General features: G+C 40.8%; 1 protein-coding gene across 1 annotated transcript; it reads left to right on the top strand.

Moving 5' to 3' along the window:
* Positions 1 to 9,921: 9,921 nt before the first annotated feature.
* On the top strand, positions 9,922 to 10,875 carry LOC105612643 (olfactory receptor 6N2). Its single transcript, XM_015091802.4, has one exon. The coding sequence runs from the start codon at positions 9,922 to 9,924 to the stop codon at positions 10,873 to 10,875; it is 954 nt and encodes a 317-aa protein (XP_014947288.1).
* The last annotated feature ends 8,063 nt before the right edge of the window (positions 10,876 to 18,938 follow it).

The raw sequence follows: 18,938 nt of genomic DNA, 5'->3' as shown, positions 1-18,938 counted from the left end.
AAATTTTCTGTATCTATTGGAGTGTAACCTCAGGTTTATTGATTATTGGCTAACTGTTTGACTGTTTGAGCACATGAGCACATAGCACGTGAATGATGGGGTTATTGGGATTGTATTTTCCTTGGTTTATGTAAGTCTCAAGGAATTTGGAGTGGTGGGTTCAGACACGTACACATGGGGTATAAAAGATTTTCACAAACACTGGTTGGGGTCCTTAGCTAAGAGGAGACTCTGCTGTGGGCCTGCCGGTGTAATAAACTGCATTCCACTATCTGCACTGTCCTTCTGAGTGAGTTTGTTTCCCGGAAAACGTGGCTACAACACTTATAGCTAGAAAAAAAAATAAACTTTTTCTTGTCACTGCTGCTGTTCAGTCACTCTCTCTTTGTTACCCCATGGGGTGCAGCACGCCAGGCTTCCCTGTCCTTCACCATCTCCTGGAGCTTGCTCAAACTCACATCCACTGAATCGGTGATGCCATTCAGCCATCTCATCTGTCAGGAAGCATTTAACAGGAGGCTTCCTGTGTGCTGTTTTGGATCTGTCATGAATCCTCTGTCCCTTATTAATTCCTGAATATTCAGGAATTAAGTGAAGCAACAAGCTACTCCCAGGGGCTGAAGTATGCATGCATTTCCATACAGTGATAAGCAACTAGTTATGACCCTCTTCCTTTGTATGAACCAGATGGTAAAAGTGATTATTTACAACCCTCTCTCTTTCATATGGATGACCTCATGTTTCCTTGATAACTCGTAAGTTTTTATTTTATCTCTGCTGAAAATAGCTGCCTTGTAAGACACACGGTGTTGAACAAAACACCTCAGCTCCATCAGAGCTTTGGTCCCCATGTCTTGCTTTCTCTCTCTCTCTCCCTCTCTCTCTCTCTCTCTGTCTTTTTCAGGCTGATCCCCTGGAGCACAGAGGCCCTCTGGGTTCAATTTCCTGTCCAGGCTTCTAAGACCCTCTTGAGAAGGTGCTCTGAGCCTTCACCCCCTCGAGAGGACACCTGAGGCCATCATGAACAGAGCAAAGCCCCATGCATGGGCTTATTGGCTTTCTGTGTAAACCAAGGAATATCAGCCTCTTTCTCTCCCCTTTTCTTTCTTATTAGTAGACTCCGGAGCACCAGGTTCCAGTCCATTAAGGACCTCAACACATCCTCTGTCATCTCCTTCTCCTCCTGCCTTCAATCTTTCCCAGCATCAGGGTCTTTTCCAGAGAGTCAGTTCTTCTCATCAGGTGGCCAAAGTATTGGAGCTTCAGATTCAGTATCAGCCCTTCCAATGAATATTCAGGGATGATTTCCTTTAGGATTAACTGGTTTGATCTCCTTGCAGTCCAAGGGACTCCCAAGAGTCTTCCCCAACACCACAATTCAAAAGCATTAATTCTTTGGTGCTCAACCTTCTTTATGGTCTAGCTCTCACATCCATGCGTGACTATTGGAAAAACCATAGCTTTGACTAGACAGACCTTTGCTGGCAAAGTAATGTCTTTGCTTTTTAATATGTTGTCTAGGTTTGTCATAACTTTTCTTCCAAGGAGCAAGTGTCTTTTAATTTCATGGCTGCAATCACCATCTGCAGTGGTTTTGGAGCACAAGAAAATAAAGTCTGTCACTGTTTAAATTGTTTCCCTATCTATTTGCAGTGAAGTGATGGGACTAGATGCCATGATCTTAGTTTTTTGAATGCTGAGTATCAAGCCAGCTTTTTCACTCTTATCTCTTCTTTTCCTAAGAAATGTTTATTTCAAAATGACTTTCATAAAAAGGATCTGGGGTCTCTCACAGCAGTCTCTACTCAATCAGCAGTGGCACTCAAAAGTTTCACTAATAACTTGGTGTGCTTAATTGCGTTTGATTTTCTGATCCCGTGGACTATAGCCCGCCAGGCTCCTCTGTCCATGAAATTCTCCAGGCAAGAATACTGGAGTGGGTTTCCATCTCCTCCTCCAGGTGATCTTTCTGACCAAGGGATCAAACCAATGTCTCCTGTGTCTCCTGCATTGCAGGCAGATTCTTTACCCAGTGAACCATCAGAGAATCTAAATTATACACTTGTCAGATTTGTGGGTAAAGTTGGAAGGAATACACAAAAGGGCAACTGGCAGAATCAGAATCTAAAAGTATCTGAAAGCTCTTAGAAAATTGATTGAATTTCATAAGATAAACTTTAATGTAGTTAAGAAAGGGCCTTGTGCTTGGTTTTCAAAACAAACAAACAAAAAAGTACCACAACCATAATAAAACTTCCCAAAGAAATATTGGCAGGAAAATTTTTATATCCAGTTTTAAAATTATACTAAATATTTTTTCTAATCCAGACACTATATTAGGCAATAAAAAATATAGCATTGAATGAGAGTTTCCTGGTGACCTAGTGATTAGGATTCCTGGCTTTCACTGCCTGGCCTGCATTCAATCCCTTGTCAGAGAACTGGGATTCCACAAGCTGAATGGCATGGCTCCCCAAAAACCCCAAATATAGCATTGAATGGACAAATACAGAGCAAAAAACATCTCTACCTTCATGAAGCTTACATTCAATTTGGAAATAGATAATAAATTATTAGAAATGGGAGGAATGTAGAAATTCATAGTTCTCTGCAAGCATCTAATAGGAGAATCTGGCCTATCTTGGTTATAAATATTGTGTATGTTTATGGGTGTGATAGAGGGTATCAGAAAAGCCTTTTCTTATTTATTCATTCAGTGTATAGTTCTTGAATATCTACTTTGTGCAAGAAAAAATACTTGGCACTGAATGACGTATTAAGCACAGTTGGCCTTTCTCTTCACCAGCTTTATCATATATTGATAAAGAAATAAACATATGAATAAGTAATTAAAATTTGTTCTGTGAAAGGAATGGCTAGGATGCAATGGACAGAAAAAGCACTGAAAGAGAGGGCATATATATAGATAGGGTATTTATATAGTGTGATCAGATCAGACTTCTTTGAGGAAGAGATGTTACTGTAAGAATGAGGTGGTATTACATTGGTGAAAGGGGTCAGGGTAGAGGGATACAGTAACAGAATTCTTTTCTAGGACTGTCCCAAGTAGAGGGAAGTGCGATTAAAAAACATAATAGATTTAGGTGATTTCTATTTTTGTCTTGGTGGCCCTGTTGCTCTTTTCAGGAGGTGAGACTGTTGAGTCACTAGCACTGACTACTGCTTATCAACTGCAAGTTTAATTTACCTTCTAATTAAAGTTATTAAGATACTCAGTCACAGAATTATCTCCAGTAACTGACAGGATCCAATTCAGATCCATTCCTGCTTCTTTGGACCTTGCCTTGAATCACCTAACATGAAACCATGCCACTAAAATAAATTCTTTTCTAACAACCCTTTACTGAAATGCTCCACAGTCCATATGATGTGCACTCTCTCTCATTGCAAGAAGTTAAATTTTGTTAAACTCTAAGGTGTGTTCCTGTCCACTGTGTGGAAGGCATTGCTGTGTGCTCTAATTCTAAAAGCAACCTAAATATACACACTTTAAAGGTGAAGAAAATAGGTTATGAGTGGTTAAGTAATTTAGATGCCTTCACAGTTATTTGGAGGAATTTAATGAAAAAATATCTACTCTACAACTACTAAGTGAAAGAGAAATATGTGCAGACACATTTTAGAACCAATATAGTTACTTTTCCTATTAATTTTCACATAACCCTCACAACACAGATTTATACATGAGACAATATAGATTCACAGAGATGAATGACTGCTTCAGGGCACATAGATAATGAGTGGTGGCCAGGTGACTATGTGCCCTTGGTTATTCCATCAACCACTGAAGGCAGTGAGCTTAGAAGTGATGAGCACAGGTTCTGGGGTCAGCACACTTTGCTTCATAATCCTGACAAGGATTTGTACTAGCTGTGTGATCTTGGATATATTTTTAAACTCTCTGTGCTTCAGAGAGTTTAACATGAGAATAACAGTTGTACCAACCTCATAGCAGAGAAGGCAATGGCACCCCACTCCAGTACTCTTGCCTGGAGAATCCCGTGGATGGAGGAGCCTGGTGGGCTGCAGTCCATGGGGTCGCTAAGAGTCAGACACAACTGAGCGACTTCACTTTCACTTTTCACTCTCATGCATTGGAGAAGGAAATGGCAACCCACTCCAGTGTTCTTGCCTGGAGAATCCCAAGGACAGGGGTGCCTGATGGGCTGCCATCTATGGGGTTGCGCAGAGTTGTCACGACTGAAGCGACTTAGCAGCAGCAGCAGCAACCTCATAGAGAAATTGCAACCATCATATCAGTTGATACATACATTCTACTTAGAACAACATACTTAGCAAATGATCATTAAATGGGTATTTTATGAGAGCAAGACTGAAATTTAGGTTTCTGAGGCTCTAAGCTTTTTTTTTTTTTTTTAAATTTCCAGAACAACCACTCCTATCAGAAAGTTTTCTCAAAGAATGAACAATGTTAGGCTGGATTGGGAAAATAATTAGGAAAACTCATTATTTGAAAAGATGAGAGGATATACAAAGTCTTTTTGGACTTGCGAGGCAAGACAAGGAAATATGAATGTATGTTTATGGGAAGAATTGTAAGGTTGGGGGTCATTTCTGCAGAGCCAGAGTTCAAGAGTCTGTTGAGAAGTCACTAGCAATGGGGAGAGGAATAGGAGTTGAAGAACTGGTGAAAAGATGGCAAGCATTTGGGGAAAGGCTTCTCTGAGTCCACCTGGTAAAAGATAGACGTGGCCTCTATCTAAATGCTTTCCCGGGAACCTCGCCTAAGCCTGATTTTCATCTGCATCTGAGGCTGAAGGTGTCCCCCTTGCCTGTGTCCCTCGTGGCCTGAGATAGTCAAGGTTAGCTCTGGGGACTCTGCCCCATGGGGATGGAATTTCTTAAAGAGGAGAAAAGGCTTCTAGGTACAGTCTCTATCTCCCACATATACCTGAGCAAAGCGAGAGAGACAAAGGAAGATACCAAATGATGTTCAGTGGCTGGTAGGTGATCTGAGGATCTGAAAGGGGGGACCTCTAATAAAGGATTTGAAAACATAATATTTTGAAGTTAGAGAGTTGGGTTGGCAGAAAGATGACTTAAATGGTGGGGACTTGAGATGTCCAATTCTGAGAATCAGAGTTTCTAATTTAGAGGAAACTTTACAGGTTACCTTATCCACTGTCCTCTTTGATACTTAATTTCACTCTACAGCCAAGAGATTGGCTAATGGCTATTTTGAGAGACAAGAAGTTTCCCTGTATACTGCTGTAGACTGGCTACATTCTGGCAAAGATGGCAGAGAGTAGAGGTTTCTGAGAAAATCATTCATGACATAGGTACTGTAACTAAGAAGGTCTAGTGAGATATTGTATCATCTCAGGAGCAGCTAGCTGTATTTGAAAACATTTCATGTGGAGAGGGCTGTACATAGCTCTCTCACTGGGGATGTTAAAGACACTTGATGATGAACCAGTGTTAAGATCTAGAGGTCTTCAGAGTCCTACTGAAATTATTCAATGTTTGTAAGAACTTACTCAACCTACACATACAGTTAGCTTTGTTGAAACAAAGCTAATTTGTAGAAAGATAAAATATCATGAATAACTCTCATTCATCAATATCATCAATAACGTGCTCACTCAGTCATGTCTGCCACTTAGCAACCCCATAGACTGTCTCAGGCCACGAGGGACACAGGCAAGGGGGATACAGCCCCAGATACAGATGAGAATCAGGCTTAGGCTAGGTTCCTAGGAGGGCACTTGGATAGAAACCACGTCTGTCTTCTAGCAGGTAAAACTCAAACTCCAAGCCCTCCTACAATTCTTCCCTAGAGAATCCATGGGAGTCTCCAGGTGACTGAAACTGTGTCTCTTGAATCTTCTGCACTGGCAGGCAGGTTCTTTGCCACCTGAGCCACCAGAGAAGCCCCTCAATAATCCTTACCTATACACAAAAAATGATCCAAATATTTCTTGGATTTAATTATTCTGGGTGGGTCAGAGTAATGGTTTTCGACAGAATTAGGGGAAAGAAGGCAAGACAAAACTTGAGCTGCTAAGTTTAGTAGGCATATTAAACTTAAGACACCAAAAGAACAAGAAGGATGTGTTCAAATGCAATAGAAAAACAAATTTATCTACAAAAAATTTAAGTATGATCAAGAAACAATGAGCTGACAACTTCTATCCTCATTGTTCTAGGCACTGGTGGGGGATATACAATAGCTAATAAGGCATCACATTTGCTCTCAAAGATCTTACAGTTTATGAGGAATACAGACATTATAAAGTTAATGCAATATGTTAAGTGGACTCTGCAAACATTTGAGGACTTTGAAGAAGGAATACACATTTTCTGGGGGATTCAGAAAAGGTGTCACTAACGAGTTGACATTTGACCTCATGGGAAAGGATGAGAAGCAAGTTACCAGATGGAAAAAATGGGCTGAGAGGTAAACCAGAAGCAAATGGTGCAGAGGAGCAAAGGTGCCAGGTTGTGATCAGGCAGAGATTTCTGTTTTAGCATATTTGTCTCTTGCAATTAGAGAGGTTAATATATAATACCTTTAGAATTAGAATAGATTCAAGAGGATGTCTTAAACACTAATTACTTTGAATCATTTTAGGATTTACAAATATCAAGCCCAGAATTTGATTTCCTCTGCAGGGTATTTTGGGTTTGGGAACAATGTTTAAATTTAAGGTATGAGGTATGAGTTGAAGGGAAACTATTGGGAGGGGAATCTACTAATTTTTAACTAATTTCCACATTTATTTGTTTGATTAAGCAATTAGCTTTTACTGAATACCTTTAATAAGTTATGACAAATATTAGGACTACAAAAATAGGAAGAGACTGCAGTTTGTCAGTTTGGGAACTATAATATGGACTGCTGCTGCTACTGCTAAGTCGTTTCAGTCATGTCTGACTCTGTGCGACCCCATAGATGGCCTCCTACCAGGCTCTCCCTTTCTTGAGATTCTCCAGGCAAGAACACTGGAGTGGGTTGCCATTTCCTTTTCCAGTGCATGAAAGTGGAAAGTGAAAGTGAAGTCGCTCAGTCCTGTCCAACCCTCAAGGACTGCAGCCTTCCAGGCTCCTCCATCCATCGGATTTTCTAGGCAAGAGTACTGGAGTGAGGTGCCATTGGACAGCCCTCTGTAAATGTGATGTGACTGCCATTGGTTATCATTTTTATGCATTTAAAGTCACATTACTTGTGGGTTTTTTTGTTTGTTTGTTTTTAGTTATGATGGTTTCTTTTCTTTTCCTTTCTTTTTCTTTTTGAATCTGCTTCACTTTGGTCTTGAGAATAAGAATGTCTGATATTTGTTCCTATGAAATATCATTAAGCCAGATATATATTTCTCACCTATTTCTGTTTTTCTGAAAATGTAGGATTTATACTAACTGCCACTTTATCATGTTTATTTTTTAGCCTTCATTCTCTTACCAGATGTGTTAACACTCCACTGATCTTTCCATCAGTGATACCCACAGGCAAATTCACACCTTCATCTCTGAGCTTGGTTAAAGTAGTCAAATATCAGTGATGTTTTCAAAATCTGCATATGATCATGTCATTTACTGATCTAATATTCTTCAATGGCACCCCTGACCTTTTGGGGTAAGATCCTAAATCATTCGGTGAGCTTTCCCAGTTGCCCCATCATACCGGCAAGCATGTGTTTCCCTAAATCAGGCTGCTTTCTGTTCATCATCTGCGTGTGTGCTTTTTGTCTGAAATGTTTTTTTCCTCTTTCAGGTAACTCCTACTCTTCCTGGAAAATTCTATTCAAAGGCTTCCTCCTCTGAGAAGCCTTTCTCAGTCTTCCTGGTCTGAGAAATGGGCCCCTGCCTTAGCACTCTGTAGTGTTCTGTACTTCACAGGCTGTATCAAGATGACTGCTTTGTCCTCTTCCCCAGGAGGATGCAAGATTTCTGGACACAAGGATTATAGCTTGTTTCGTTCTGTATTCCTTATGCCGGATACATAAAGTTTTAGAGCGGTGAGCTGAACAATTAGAAAAGGCTTGTCACTGCATTAATCTCATCAACAAAATTCACCCTGAACTCGAGTGGCCTCGGCCTGCAACAGCTTGAAGCAGGGCTTAGGTTCCTGGCCAGAGGTTGAGGCTGGGTCATGGCAGTGAAAACACCATATCCTAGCCATTAGACCAGTGATCAGTGACAAAGGCCCTTCAGCTTTGCAGAAAAGAATTCCCACAAAGATGAAAAGTAGTGAAACACGTAAAGTATTTACTAGGAGGAAAATAATACAATATGTGTAGATAGACAAAAGGGCAGACTCAGAGAGTCCCTGAGTCACACTCTTGTGGCAGTTTGAATTAGTTTTATTTTCCAGGTTTTCTTTGGCCAATCATTTTGATTTTTCTGGTTCACTGTTCATATTTAGTATATTTCAGGATTGTCCCATGTGTGCACACACATCTCTTAGCCAAGGTGGATTTCATGTGTGGTTCGGGAGGTCTCCTGACTTTGAGAATGAGAAATATGTGGTCTGGGCAGGGGCCAGCCTCCTCTCTTAATTGTTCTGCTGGTCTCATCTTGGAGTTTCAGTCCACAGGGAATGAATGTCTAGTTACTTTACCCTGCGGGGGTGGGGATGGGGAGAGTGCATCTACCTCCTGTCTCAAACCTTTGGAGACCTGACTGAAGGAAAAACTATGAACCAGGTTAGGGGAACAGAATGCTTGGGGAAGGTCACATAGCATAGAGGTAAATAACATGGAGGTAGCATGCATAAGGTGAAATTCTGTTTCTGTACCATGGTATCTATATGAAATAGAAAATCTTCATAATCTCACTATTTTCTCTTAAATTTTACCATTGGTAAAACATGTATAGCAATGGTACTTATCTGATTGGATGTGTGAAAATTAAGTAAAATATTGAATGCAAAGCACTTGTAAAATGCTCAGTGCACAGTGAGTGCTAATGAAAGTTAGTTATTGTTATTTTTCAGTTCAGTCAAGTTCAGTTCAGTTCAGTCGCTCAGTCGTGTCCAACTCTTTGCGACCCCATGAATCGCAGCATGCCAAGCCTCCCTGTCCATCACCATCTCCTGGAGTTCACTCAGACTCATGTCCATCAAGTCAGTGATGCCATCCAGCCATCTCATCCTCTGTCGTCCCCTTCTCCTACTGCCCCCAATCCCTCCCAGCATAAGAGTCTTTTCCAATGAGTTAACTTTTCGCATGAGGTGGCCAAAGTATTGGAGTTTCAGCTTTAGCATTATTCCTTCCAAAGAAATTCCAGGGTTGATCTCTTTTAGAATGGACTGGTTGGATCTCCTTGCAGTCCAAGGGACTCTCAAGAATCTTCTCCAACAGCACAGTTCAAAAGCATCAATTCTTCGGTGCTCAGCCGTCTTCACAGTCCAACTCTCACATCCATATATGACCACAGGAAAACCATAGCCTTGACTAGATGGACCTTAGTCGGCAAAGTAATGTTTCTGCTTTTGAATAGGCTATCTAGGTTGGTCATAACTTTTCTTCCAAGGAGTAAGCGTCTTTTAATTTCATCACAGCAGTCACCATCTGCAGTGATTTTGAAGCCCCCCAAAATAAAGTCTGACACTGTTTCCACTGTTTCCCCATCTATTTCCCATGAAGTGATGGGACCAGATGCCATGATCTTCGTTTTCTGAATGCTGAGCTTTAAGCCAACTTTTTCACTCTCTTCTTTAACTTTCATCAAGAGGCCTTTTAGCTCCTCTTCACTTTCTGCCATAAGGGTGGTGTCATCTGCAAATAGCAATAGCAGTGGTAGTAGTAATAAAAGTTCTGCCTTTAAATTAAAAAACAAAAAACAAAAAACAAAACAACTAAACAGTAAAGAGAAAATTTTGAGTTGAATTTTGCATTACTTCAATTTAATTTCTTCTTTCCTTCCTCACCTCAGCCTCTCATGGAGCCACACAACCATTCAAGCCTGTCTGAATTTGTGCTCCTTGGTTTCCCCAGGGTGGGACATATCAGGGGCTGGATTTTTGTCCTGCTGCTGTTGGCATACCTGTTCACTATCTGCGGCAACATGCTCATCTTCCTAGTCATACGACTGGATGCAGCCCTACACACACCCATGTACCACTTTGTCAGTATTCTTTCCTTCTTGGAGCTGTGGTATACAGCCACCACTATCCCCAAGATGCTAGCTAATCTTCTCAGTGATAAGAAGACCATTTCTTTTTCAGGATGCCTCCTTCAGACCTACTTCTTCCACTCCCTAGGGGCCTCTGAATGCTACCTTCTTACAGCAATGGCCTATGACCGATACCTGGCCATTTGCCGGCCCCTCCACTATCCTGCAGTTATGACCCCCATGCTCTGTGCCAAGATGGCTGCTGGTTGTTGGACCTGTGGCTTTCTATGTCCCATATCTGAAGTCATCCTGGTCTCCAAGCTCCCTTTTTGTGGCTACAATGAAATTCAACACATCTTCTGTGACTTTCCACCTCTTCTGAGCCTGGCCTGCAAGGACACATCCACTAATGTCCTGGTGGACTTTGCCATCAATGCCTTCATCATCCTTATCACCTTCCTCTTTATTATGGTATCTTATGGAAGAATCATTGGGACTGTGCTGCAGATAAAAACGATCGCAGGAAGAAAGAAGGCCTTCTCTACATGTGCTTCCCATCTTATTGTGGTCCTCATCTTCTTTGGGAGCATCATCTTCATGTATGTGCGGCTGAAGGAGAGCTATTCATTGACCCTTGATCGGACGCTTGCTGTAGTCTACTCTGTACTAACACCACTAGTCAACCCAATTATCTACAGTCTTCGCAACAAGGAACTCATTAAGGCCATTAAGAGAACCATCTTCCGGAAGGGAGAGAGAGCTAGTCCCACCCAGCACTGACATTCTACCAAGGTCTTTCCTCCACAATGTTGTTCTCAAAAAATTCTATTTATCTTTGTCCTAGCCTGTAATAATCTTCCTATCATCACATATGCAATGAATCCCATTTCCTCTTACATTCTCAAAGGCTTTACTTCTTTATGTTTTCTTTATTTCTTACATCTTTATGCTTTTACTATTTACTTGAACAGTGCTTTCTGCATTTAAGAATACTTTAGTATCTCCATTCTTAAAAACAAGCCTACACATTTCCTTCAGGCTTCCCTAGTAGCTCAGCTGGTAGAGAATCTGCCTGCAATGCAGGAGACCCTCATTCGATTCCTGGATTGGGAAGATCCCCTGGAGAAGGGATAGGCTACCCACTCCAGTATTCTTGAGCTCTCCTGGTGGCTTAGATGGTAAAGAATCCTCCTGCAATGTGGGAGAACTGGGTTCAATGCCTGGGTTGGGAAGATCCTCTGGAGAAGGGAACGGGCTATCTACTCCAGTATTCTTGTCTGGTGAATCCCCATGGACAGAGGTGCCAGGCAGGCCATAATTCAAGGGGTTGCAAAGAATTGGACAACTGAGGGACTAAGCACAGCACAGCACCTATTTCCTTGGTCATATATGTCCAGCCAGCTAGGGGTCTATTTCTCTGTTCTTTTCCAGTCACATTTCTCAATATAATGAATGGCACAATCTATCTTTTGTTCTTCACATCCTATTCACTTTTCAACCCATTTCAATCTGGTTTTGGTTCAGACCTTTCAGCCAATATTTTGCCACAGTCATTACTGACCTCCACACTGCCAAACCCATTAGGTACATCTTGCCTTTCCTCTTATCGAGCTCCTTATGCAGGTAATCAGTTCCTCTTAAGAAAAGTTTGTCTCTCAGATTCCATGTTATCAATGTCTCTTGATTTTCTTAACTCTCTAATTGGTCTTTATCAGTGGTCTTGTCATGTAGCCCTGTCTTCTTAGATTCTCAGAGTTATTCCTAAGAATTTAAATTCCATCTCTACTGATGTCAACAAGTCTTGAATTTATATCTCCAAACCAGAACTCTTTTCTGAGCTTTAGACTTTTATATCCAAATACCTCTTAACAATCCTACCTGGGTGTATTAAAATATTTTAAAACTTAACTTGTTAAAAAGAGAGTTCTTTAATTATAAGATTATAATTTTCCAATCTTTGAATATTTATTAAAGCTCACAGGTAAATTTTCAATTTTCCCATCCTGAAAGCTTAATGCTTTTGTTTCTCTGTGCTTGGGCAAGAACATTTCAAAGTTTATTTCCAATTTTCTTCTAGTCCTTCATTATTATCATGTGTCAATCCTTCAAAATATATCCTCAAATCTTTTCTTTTGTTTTGTTTTCCCTTCCTTTTTCTCTTTAGTGTTTCTCCTGATATAAATTTCCAATATCTCTCTACTGAATTAATTCCATAATATTCTCCCCACTCTCCTTGATCCTACTCTTGTTCCATTCTAATATATTTTCCATAACAAAACCAAATTGACATATTTTAAAGTTAAATTGGGTATGCCATTCAATAAAACCATAAAATACTACAATTACGGTTAACATAAAATCCAAAGCCTTGTCACACTTTACAAGATTCAACAGTATTCTCCCATACCATTCTCTCCAACATTGACTCCCACCTTTCCTCCATCAGTTCACTCTTATACAGTCAAATTATCACTCTAAATTCTTCAAACAAATTAAAATCTGTACGGTTTCAGGAAATTGACACTGTTCTCCTCAACCCCCTCAACCCCTCTAGCACTTCAATGGTCTCATTCCTCTTTGCATGAGTTTCTTTTCAAATGTCACTTTCAAATGATGTTATCTTTTAAAGAACTTCTGAAAAGCCATCCTATTTATGCTACTTATTTTCCTTTTGAAGTAGTTTGTTTTCCTTCAAAATATGTATCAAAATTTATATGTGTATTCACATTTGGGTATATACATATACACAAGATAAGTTGGATAAGATAAAATTTTCGTTTTTTTTCCTATAAGACTATAAAATATATTTGGTCTAAAATCATGTCAGTTTTGTTACTTGATATATAACTATATCCAAAATCTAACAAGTGTCTAAATATTGTGAGTATTTAATAAAAATGTAATAAATGGAAAGTGTAATGAGTCTTTAACAAACTGTGAAAAGCTCTTAAAGAGATGGGAATAGCAGGCCATCTAACCTGTCTCCTAAGAAACCTGTATGTGGGTCAAGTAGTAACAGTTAGAACGCTGTATGGAACAAATGGTTGATTCAGAATTGAGAAAGGAGTATGACAAGGCTGTCCGCTGTCACCAAGTTTATTTAACCTATACACTGAACACACCATGAGAAATGCTGGGCTGAAAATTACAAGCTGGAATCAAAATAGGTGGGAGAAACACCAACAACCTCAGATATGTGGATGATATCACTCTAACAGCAGAAAGCTAAAAGGAACTAAAGAGCTTCTTGATGAGGGTGAAGGAGGACAGTGAAAAAGCTGGCTTAAAACTAAACATTAAAAAAAAAAAAAAGTAAGATCATGGTGCTCAGCTTTCTTTATAGTCCAAATTTCACTTCCATACATGACTACTAAAAAAACCGTAGCCTTGACTAGACAGACCTTTTTTGGCAAAGTAATGTCTCTGCTTTTTAATATGCTGTCTATGTTGGTCATAATGTTTCTTCCAAGGAGTAAGTGTCTTTTAATTTAATGGCTGCAGCCACCATCTGCAGTGATTTTGGAGCCCCCCAAAATAAAGTCAGCCACTGTCTCTACTGTTTCTCCATCTATTTACCATAAAGTGAGGGGACCGGATGCCATGATCTTAGTTTTCTGAATGTTGGGCTTTAAGCCAACTTTACTCACTCTCCTCTTTCACTTTCATCAAGAAGCTCCTTAGTTCATCTTCACTTTCTGCCATAAGGATGGTATCATCTGCATATCTGAGGTTATTGATATTTCTCCCAGCAATCTTGATTCCAGCTTGTGCTTCATCCAGCCCAGCACTGAAGAATTGATGCTTTAGAATTGTGGCATTGGAGAAGACTCTTGAGGGTCCCTTGGACTGCAAGGAGATCCAACCAGTCACTCCTAAAGGAAATCAGTCATGAAGATTCATTGGAAGGACTGATGCTGAAGCTGAAGCTCCAATACTTTGGCCACCTGATGCAAAGAGCTGACTCATTAGAAAAGACCCTGATGCTGGGAAAGATTGAAGGCAGGAGGAGAAGGGGATGACAGAGGATGAGATGCTTGGATGGCATCAGTGACTCAATGGACATGAGTTTGAGTAAACTCCGGGAGTTTGCGATGGACAGAGAGGATTGGTGTGCTGCAGTCTATATGGTTACAAAAAGTCAGACATGACTGAGCAACTGAACTGAACTGAACTGAAGACTTGCCGTTCGTCCCTGTAACTTCATGGCAAATAGAAGGGGAAAAGATGAAAGTAATAACCGATTTCTTCTTCTTAGACTCTATAATCACTGTGGATGGTGACTGCAGCCATGAAACCAGAAGATGATTGCTTCTTGGCAGGAAAGCCATGACAAACCTAGACAGTGTGTTGAAAAGCAAAGGCATTACTCTGCTAACAAGGGTCTGTATAGTCAAGGCTATGTTCTTCCCAGTGGTCACGTACGGTTGTGAGAGCTGGACCATAAAGAAGGCAGATTGCCAAATAATTGATGCCTTCACACTGTAATGCCGGAGAAGATGGCTGAGAGTACATTGGTCAGCAAGGAGGTCAAACCAGTCAATCTTGAGGGAAATCAATCATGAATACTCACTGGAAGAACTGATGCTGAAGCTGAAGCTCCAGTATTTTGGTCATCTGATGTGAACAGCTGACTCACTGGAAAAGTCCCTGATGCTGGGAAAGACAGAAGACAGAAGGAGAAAAGGGAGTTAGAGAATGAGATGGTTGGATGGCATCACCAATGCAACAGACATGAACTTGTGCAAACTTCAGGAAATGGTGAGAGGCAGGGAGGCCGGGCGTTCTGCAGTTCGTGAGGTTGAAAAGAGTGGGCATGACTGGGAGACTCAACAATAACAACGAGTCTTACCCACTCTTGTCACTGACATATTTTTATCTTTAGTGATTTCTTCCTAATTCCAATCACTACCCCACTGCCTTCCTACTTATTAATGAAATGTACTATCTTTCATCTCTTTCTTGCAAATCTTCCAGGTTGCAATGCATTTAATGTAAATGTCTGTGGGAAACACAAAGCAAAAGGATTCAGAAATTACAGAAGAAAAGACTAAGCTTTATTTGGGCCTGATTCCTAGTTTGTTTTACTCCCTATTTGATTTGGTAAAAAATTGACTACACTCTGAGTAAATTACATACTATATGTCGGCTTCAGTTCTTGACCCCACAACCCTTTTGTTTTGTGGAGCCTGCAACTAGCCAAAGGAATGCAAAATATACAAGCTAGATGGTAGACTATCAGTGAAAATCATTACTGAAATATGACACTTAAACATTCAGAGAACTATATAAGATATAAATATGCAACAAAAATGGAAGTTCATAGAGATTGAACTATTTCTTAAGAAAAATATTTATTTATTTTTTGTGTTTGGCTGTGTTGTTGTTGTTGTTCAGTTGCTAAGTCATGTCCAACTCTTTGTGACCCCATAGCTGCAGGATGCCTGGCTTCTCTGTCCTCCGCTATCTCCCGAAGTTTGCTCAAACTCATGTTCATGGAGTCAATGATACCATCCAACCATCTCATCCTGTCACCTTGTCTCCTCTTGCCCTCTATCTTTCCCAACATCAGGGTCTTTTCCAATGAGTTGGCTCTTCACGTCATGTGGCCAAAGTATTGGAACTTCAACTTCAGCATCAGTCCTTCCAATGAATAGTCAGGGTTGATTTCCTTTAGGATTGAATGGTTGATCTCCTTGTAGTCCAAGGGATTCTCAAGAATCATCTCTAGGACTACACGTTGAAAGCATTAATTCTTCAGCACTCAGCCTTCTTTATGGTCCAACTCTCACATCTGTGCATGATTACTGGAAAAAAACATTTATCTGGCTGTGCTGGGTCTTAATTGCAGCACATAGGATCTTCCTTTTGGCACACTGAATCTTTAGTCGTGGCATTCCAAATCTTTAGTTCAGACAAAGTAAAAGTTAAGTTGCTCAGTCATGTCCGACTCTTTGCAACCCCATGGACTGTAGCCCACTAGGCTTCTCTGTCCATGGGATTCTCCAGGCAAGAATACTGGAGTGGGTTGCCGTTTCCTTCTCCAGAGGATCTTTCCGACCCAGGGATCAAACCCAAGTCTCCTGCATTAGAGGCAGATGCTTTACCTCTGAGCCACCAGTTGAGACATCTGGGATCTAATTCCCCAAGCAGGGATCAAAACTGGGCCCTCTGCATTGGGAGTCCAGAATATTAGCCCCTGAACCACCAGAGAAGTCTTGATGGAAACTTTTTATATAATGAGCATTCAGAACAGAATATTGGAAATATCGCCAACACTCCCCATGCTCTTTTATATTAAACATACCCCTTTCCCTCCCACGACTATAATCTATAACATGACATCTAACACTGTAGACTGATTTTGCCTGTTTTGGCATTTGCAGAAGTTGTTTCTTACAGTATACATCTTTTGTGTCTGATTTTTTCACTCTACATATATTTATGAGATTCATCTCTACTGTCTTCATTTGCTGTAGCTTTTTCATTCCTGGGAGCTTCCTGGATGGCTTGGTGGTAAAGAATTCACCTGCCAACGCAGAGGATGCAGGTTTGATCCCTAGATCAGGAAGACCCCCTGTAAGAGGAAATGGCAACCCATTACAGTGTTCTTGCCTGGAAAACGCCGAGGACAGGATCCTGGTGGGTTACAGTCCACAGGATCTAAAAGAGTCTGACAAGACAGAGTGACTGAACAATTAAACATCCTCAGTTCATTCCTGAGAGGTGAATATTAAATTGTCAGGGATTTTTTGAGCAGGTAGCTTGAAATCAGTCATGGTGCTGGAGTATATGCACTATGCAAATCAATAAATGCTACAAGGAAAGCAAAAGTTGCTCAGTCGAGTCCGACTCTTTGCCACCCCATGGGCTATATGGTCCATGGAATCTTCCAGGCAAGAAAACTGGAGTGGGTAGCTGTTCCCTTCTCCAGGGAATCTTCTCAACCTAGGGATCAAACCCAGGTCTCCCACATCACAGGCAGATTTTTCACCAGGTGAGCTGCCAGAGAAACCCAAATGCTACAAATAAGAGCCTTTTTTCAAGGTGATGGGTATCAAAAATAAACAAAGCTAGGCACTAGTTATAGTAGTAAGGAGAAATTTTAATTAGTAGCATACTATTGCAAAAAAGTAGGAGGTACAGTGTGAACTGAACTCCAGTTCAACTCTCAGTTTGTACAGAGGTGACAGTTGTTTAAAAGAAGAATGGGGGAGTAGAGACAGAATTGAGAATGGGCTCAATAGAATCAGGGAGGTAAAGTCCAGGTTCAAAGCATGATACAGGATCCTCAGGGCTGGTGCACTGGGATGACTCAGAGGGATGATGTAGGGAGAGAGGTGGGAGGGGGTTCAGGATGGGGAACACGTGTACACCCGTGGCAGATTCATATCGATGTATGGCAAAACCAATACAATATTGCAAAGTAATTACCCTCCAATTAAAATAAATAAATTTATATAAAAAAATTAAATAGGGTTGGTAAGTATAAGTGCAATAAGGCCAGCTGTGTCTGGTAGTTGGCAATAAACTAAATTAGGAATCTACTCTGTTAAAAAGACTGGGAGACAGAGGCCTTGCCTTTCCTGATGACTACACTTTAAAGGAATGGCTCTTAGGTATTTTGAGAAAGACACTTCTGAGTTGAAAGAGATTCATACACATCTCAAGAGGAAAAGGGAAGCAGTCACAATTGGAAACCCTTTTCAGTAAGTGCTCTAAGAAAAGGTAATCAAGGGCCTACTCAGTTCAGTTCAGTTCAGTCGCTCAGTGTCTGACTCTGCAACCCCATGAATCACAGCACGCCAGGCCTCCCTGCCCATCACCAACTCCCGGAGCTCACTCAGACTCGCGTCCATCGAGTCAGTGGGTCCGCTAGTTGGCTAGAGTAAGCAGTAGATTCTTTTGGCAGCCTTGGTCTGTCTCAGGCAGCAACTTCGTTAAGGTGGGTGGCTAGAATCACTTTTGGGATGAAGCACTGAGGTGTTGGAAACTGTTATTGTTTGTCCAAGTCTTTTAATCTGTGTGAGTTGGGGATGGGGATAGCCAAAACTTTTATATAAATCTATAGTCATTCAGTCAGTTCAGTCGCTCAGTCAAGTCCGACTCTGTGACCCCATGAACTGCAGCATGCCAGGCCTCCCTGTCCATCACCAACTCCTGGAGTTCACTCAAGCTCATGTCCATTGAGTCAGTGATGACATCCAGCCATCTCATCCTCTGTCGTCCCCTTCTTCTCCTGCCCCCAATCCCTCCCAGCATCAGAGTCTTTTCCAGTGAGTCAACTCTTCGCATGAGATGGCCAAAGTACTGGAGTTTCAGCTTTAGCATCATTCCTTCCAAAGAACACCCAGGACTGATTTCCTTCAGAATGGACTGGTTGGATCTCCTTGCAGTCCAAGGGACTCTCAAGAGTCTTCTCCAACACTACAGTTCAAAAGCATCAATTCTTCAGCTCTCAGCTTTCTTCACAGTCCAACTCTCACATCCATACATGACTACTGGAAAAACCATAGCCTTGACTAGATGGATCTTTGTTGGCAAAGGATATTCTCTGCTTTTGAATATGCCATCTATAGTCATTCATTGCATATAATTATTAGTTAAAAATCTATCCATAACAATCAAGGGATAAAATAACACTTAACTCAAAAATTAAATTATTGTTTAAAATATATTTACATAAGCATAAAATAACTTTCATAACTCAGTTTGAAAAGAGTAAAGTCCTCAAGGAATAGGTTAGTAAGAAGAGAAGTAAAAGTTTGGATGAACAAACTTGAAGGCATGAATGGGACTGGGAAAATGAAAAAATTAAGTCCTTTCATGGAATATGTTATTACTGA

The sequence above is a fragment of the Ovis aries genome, chromosome 1 (assembly GCF_016772045.2).
Source record: "Ovis aries strain OAR_USU_Benz2616 breed Rambouillet chromosome 1, ARS-UI_Ramb_v3.0, whole genome shotgun sequence".
Taxonomy (NCBI): domain Eukaryota; kingdom Metazoa; phylum Chordata; class Mammalia; order Artiodactyla; family Bovidae; genus Ovis; species Ovis aries.
This window is presented reverse-complemented; position numbering and strand designations above follow the sequence as displayed.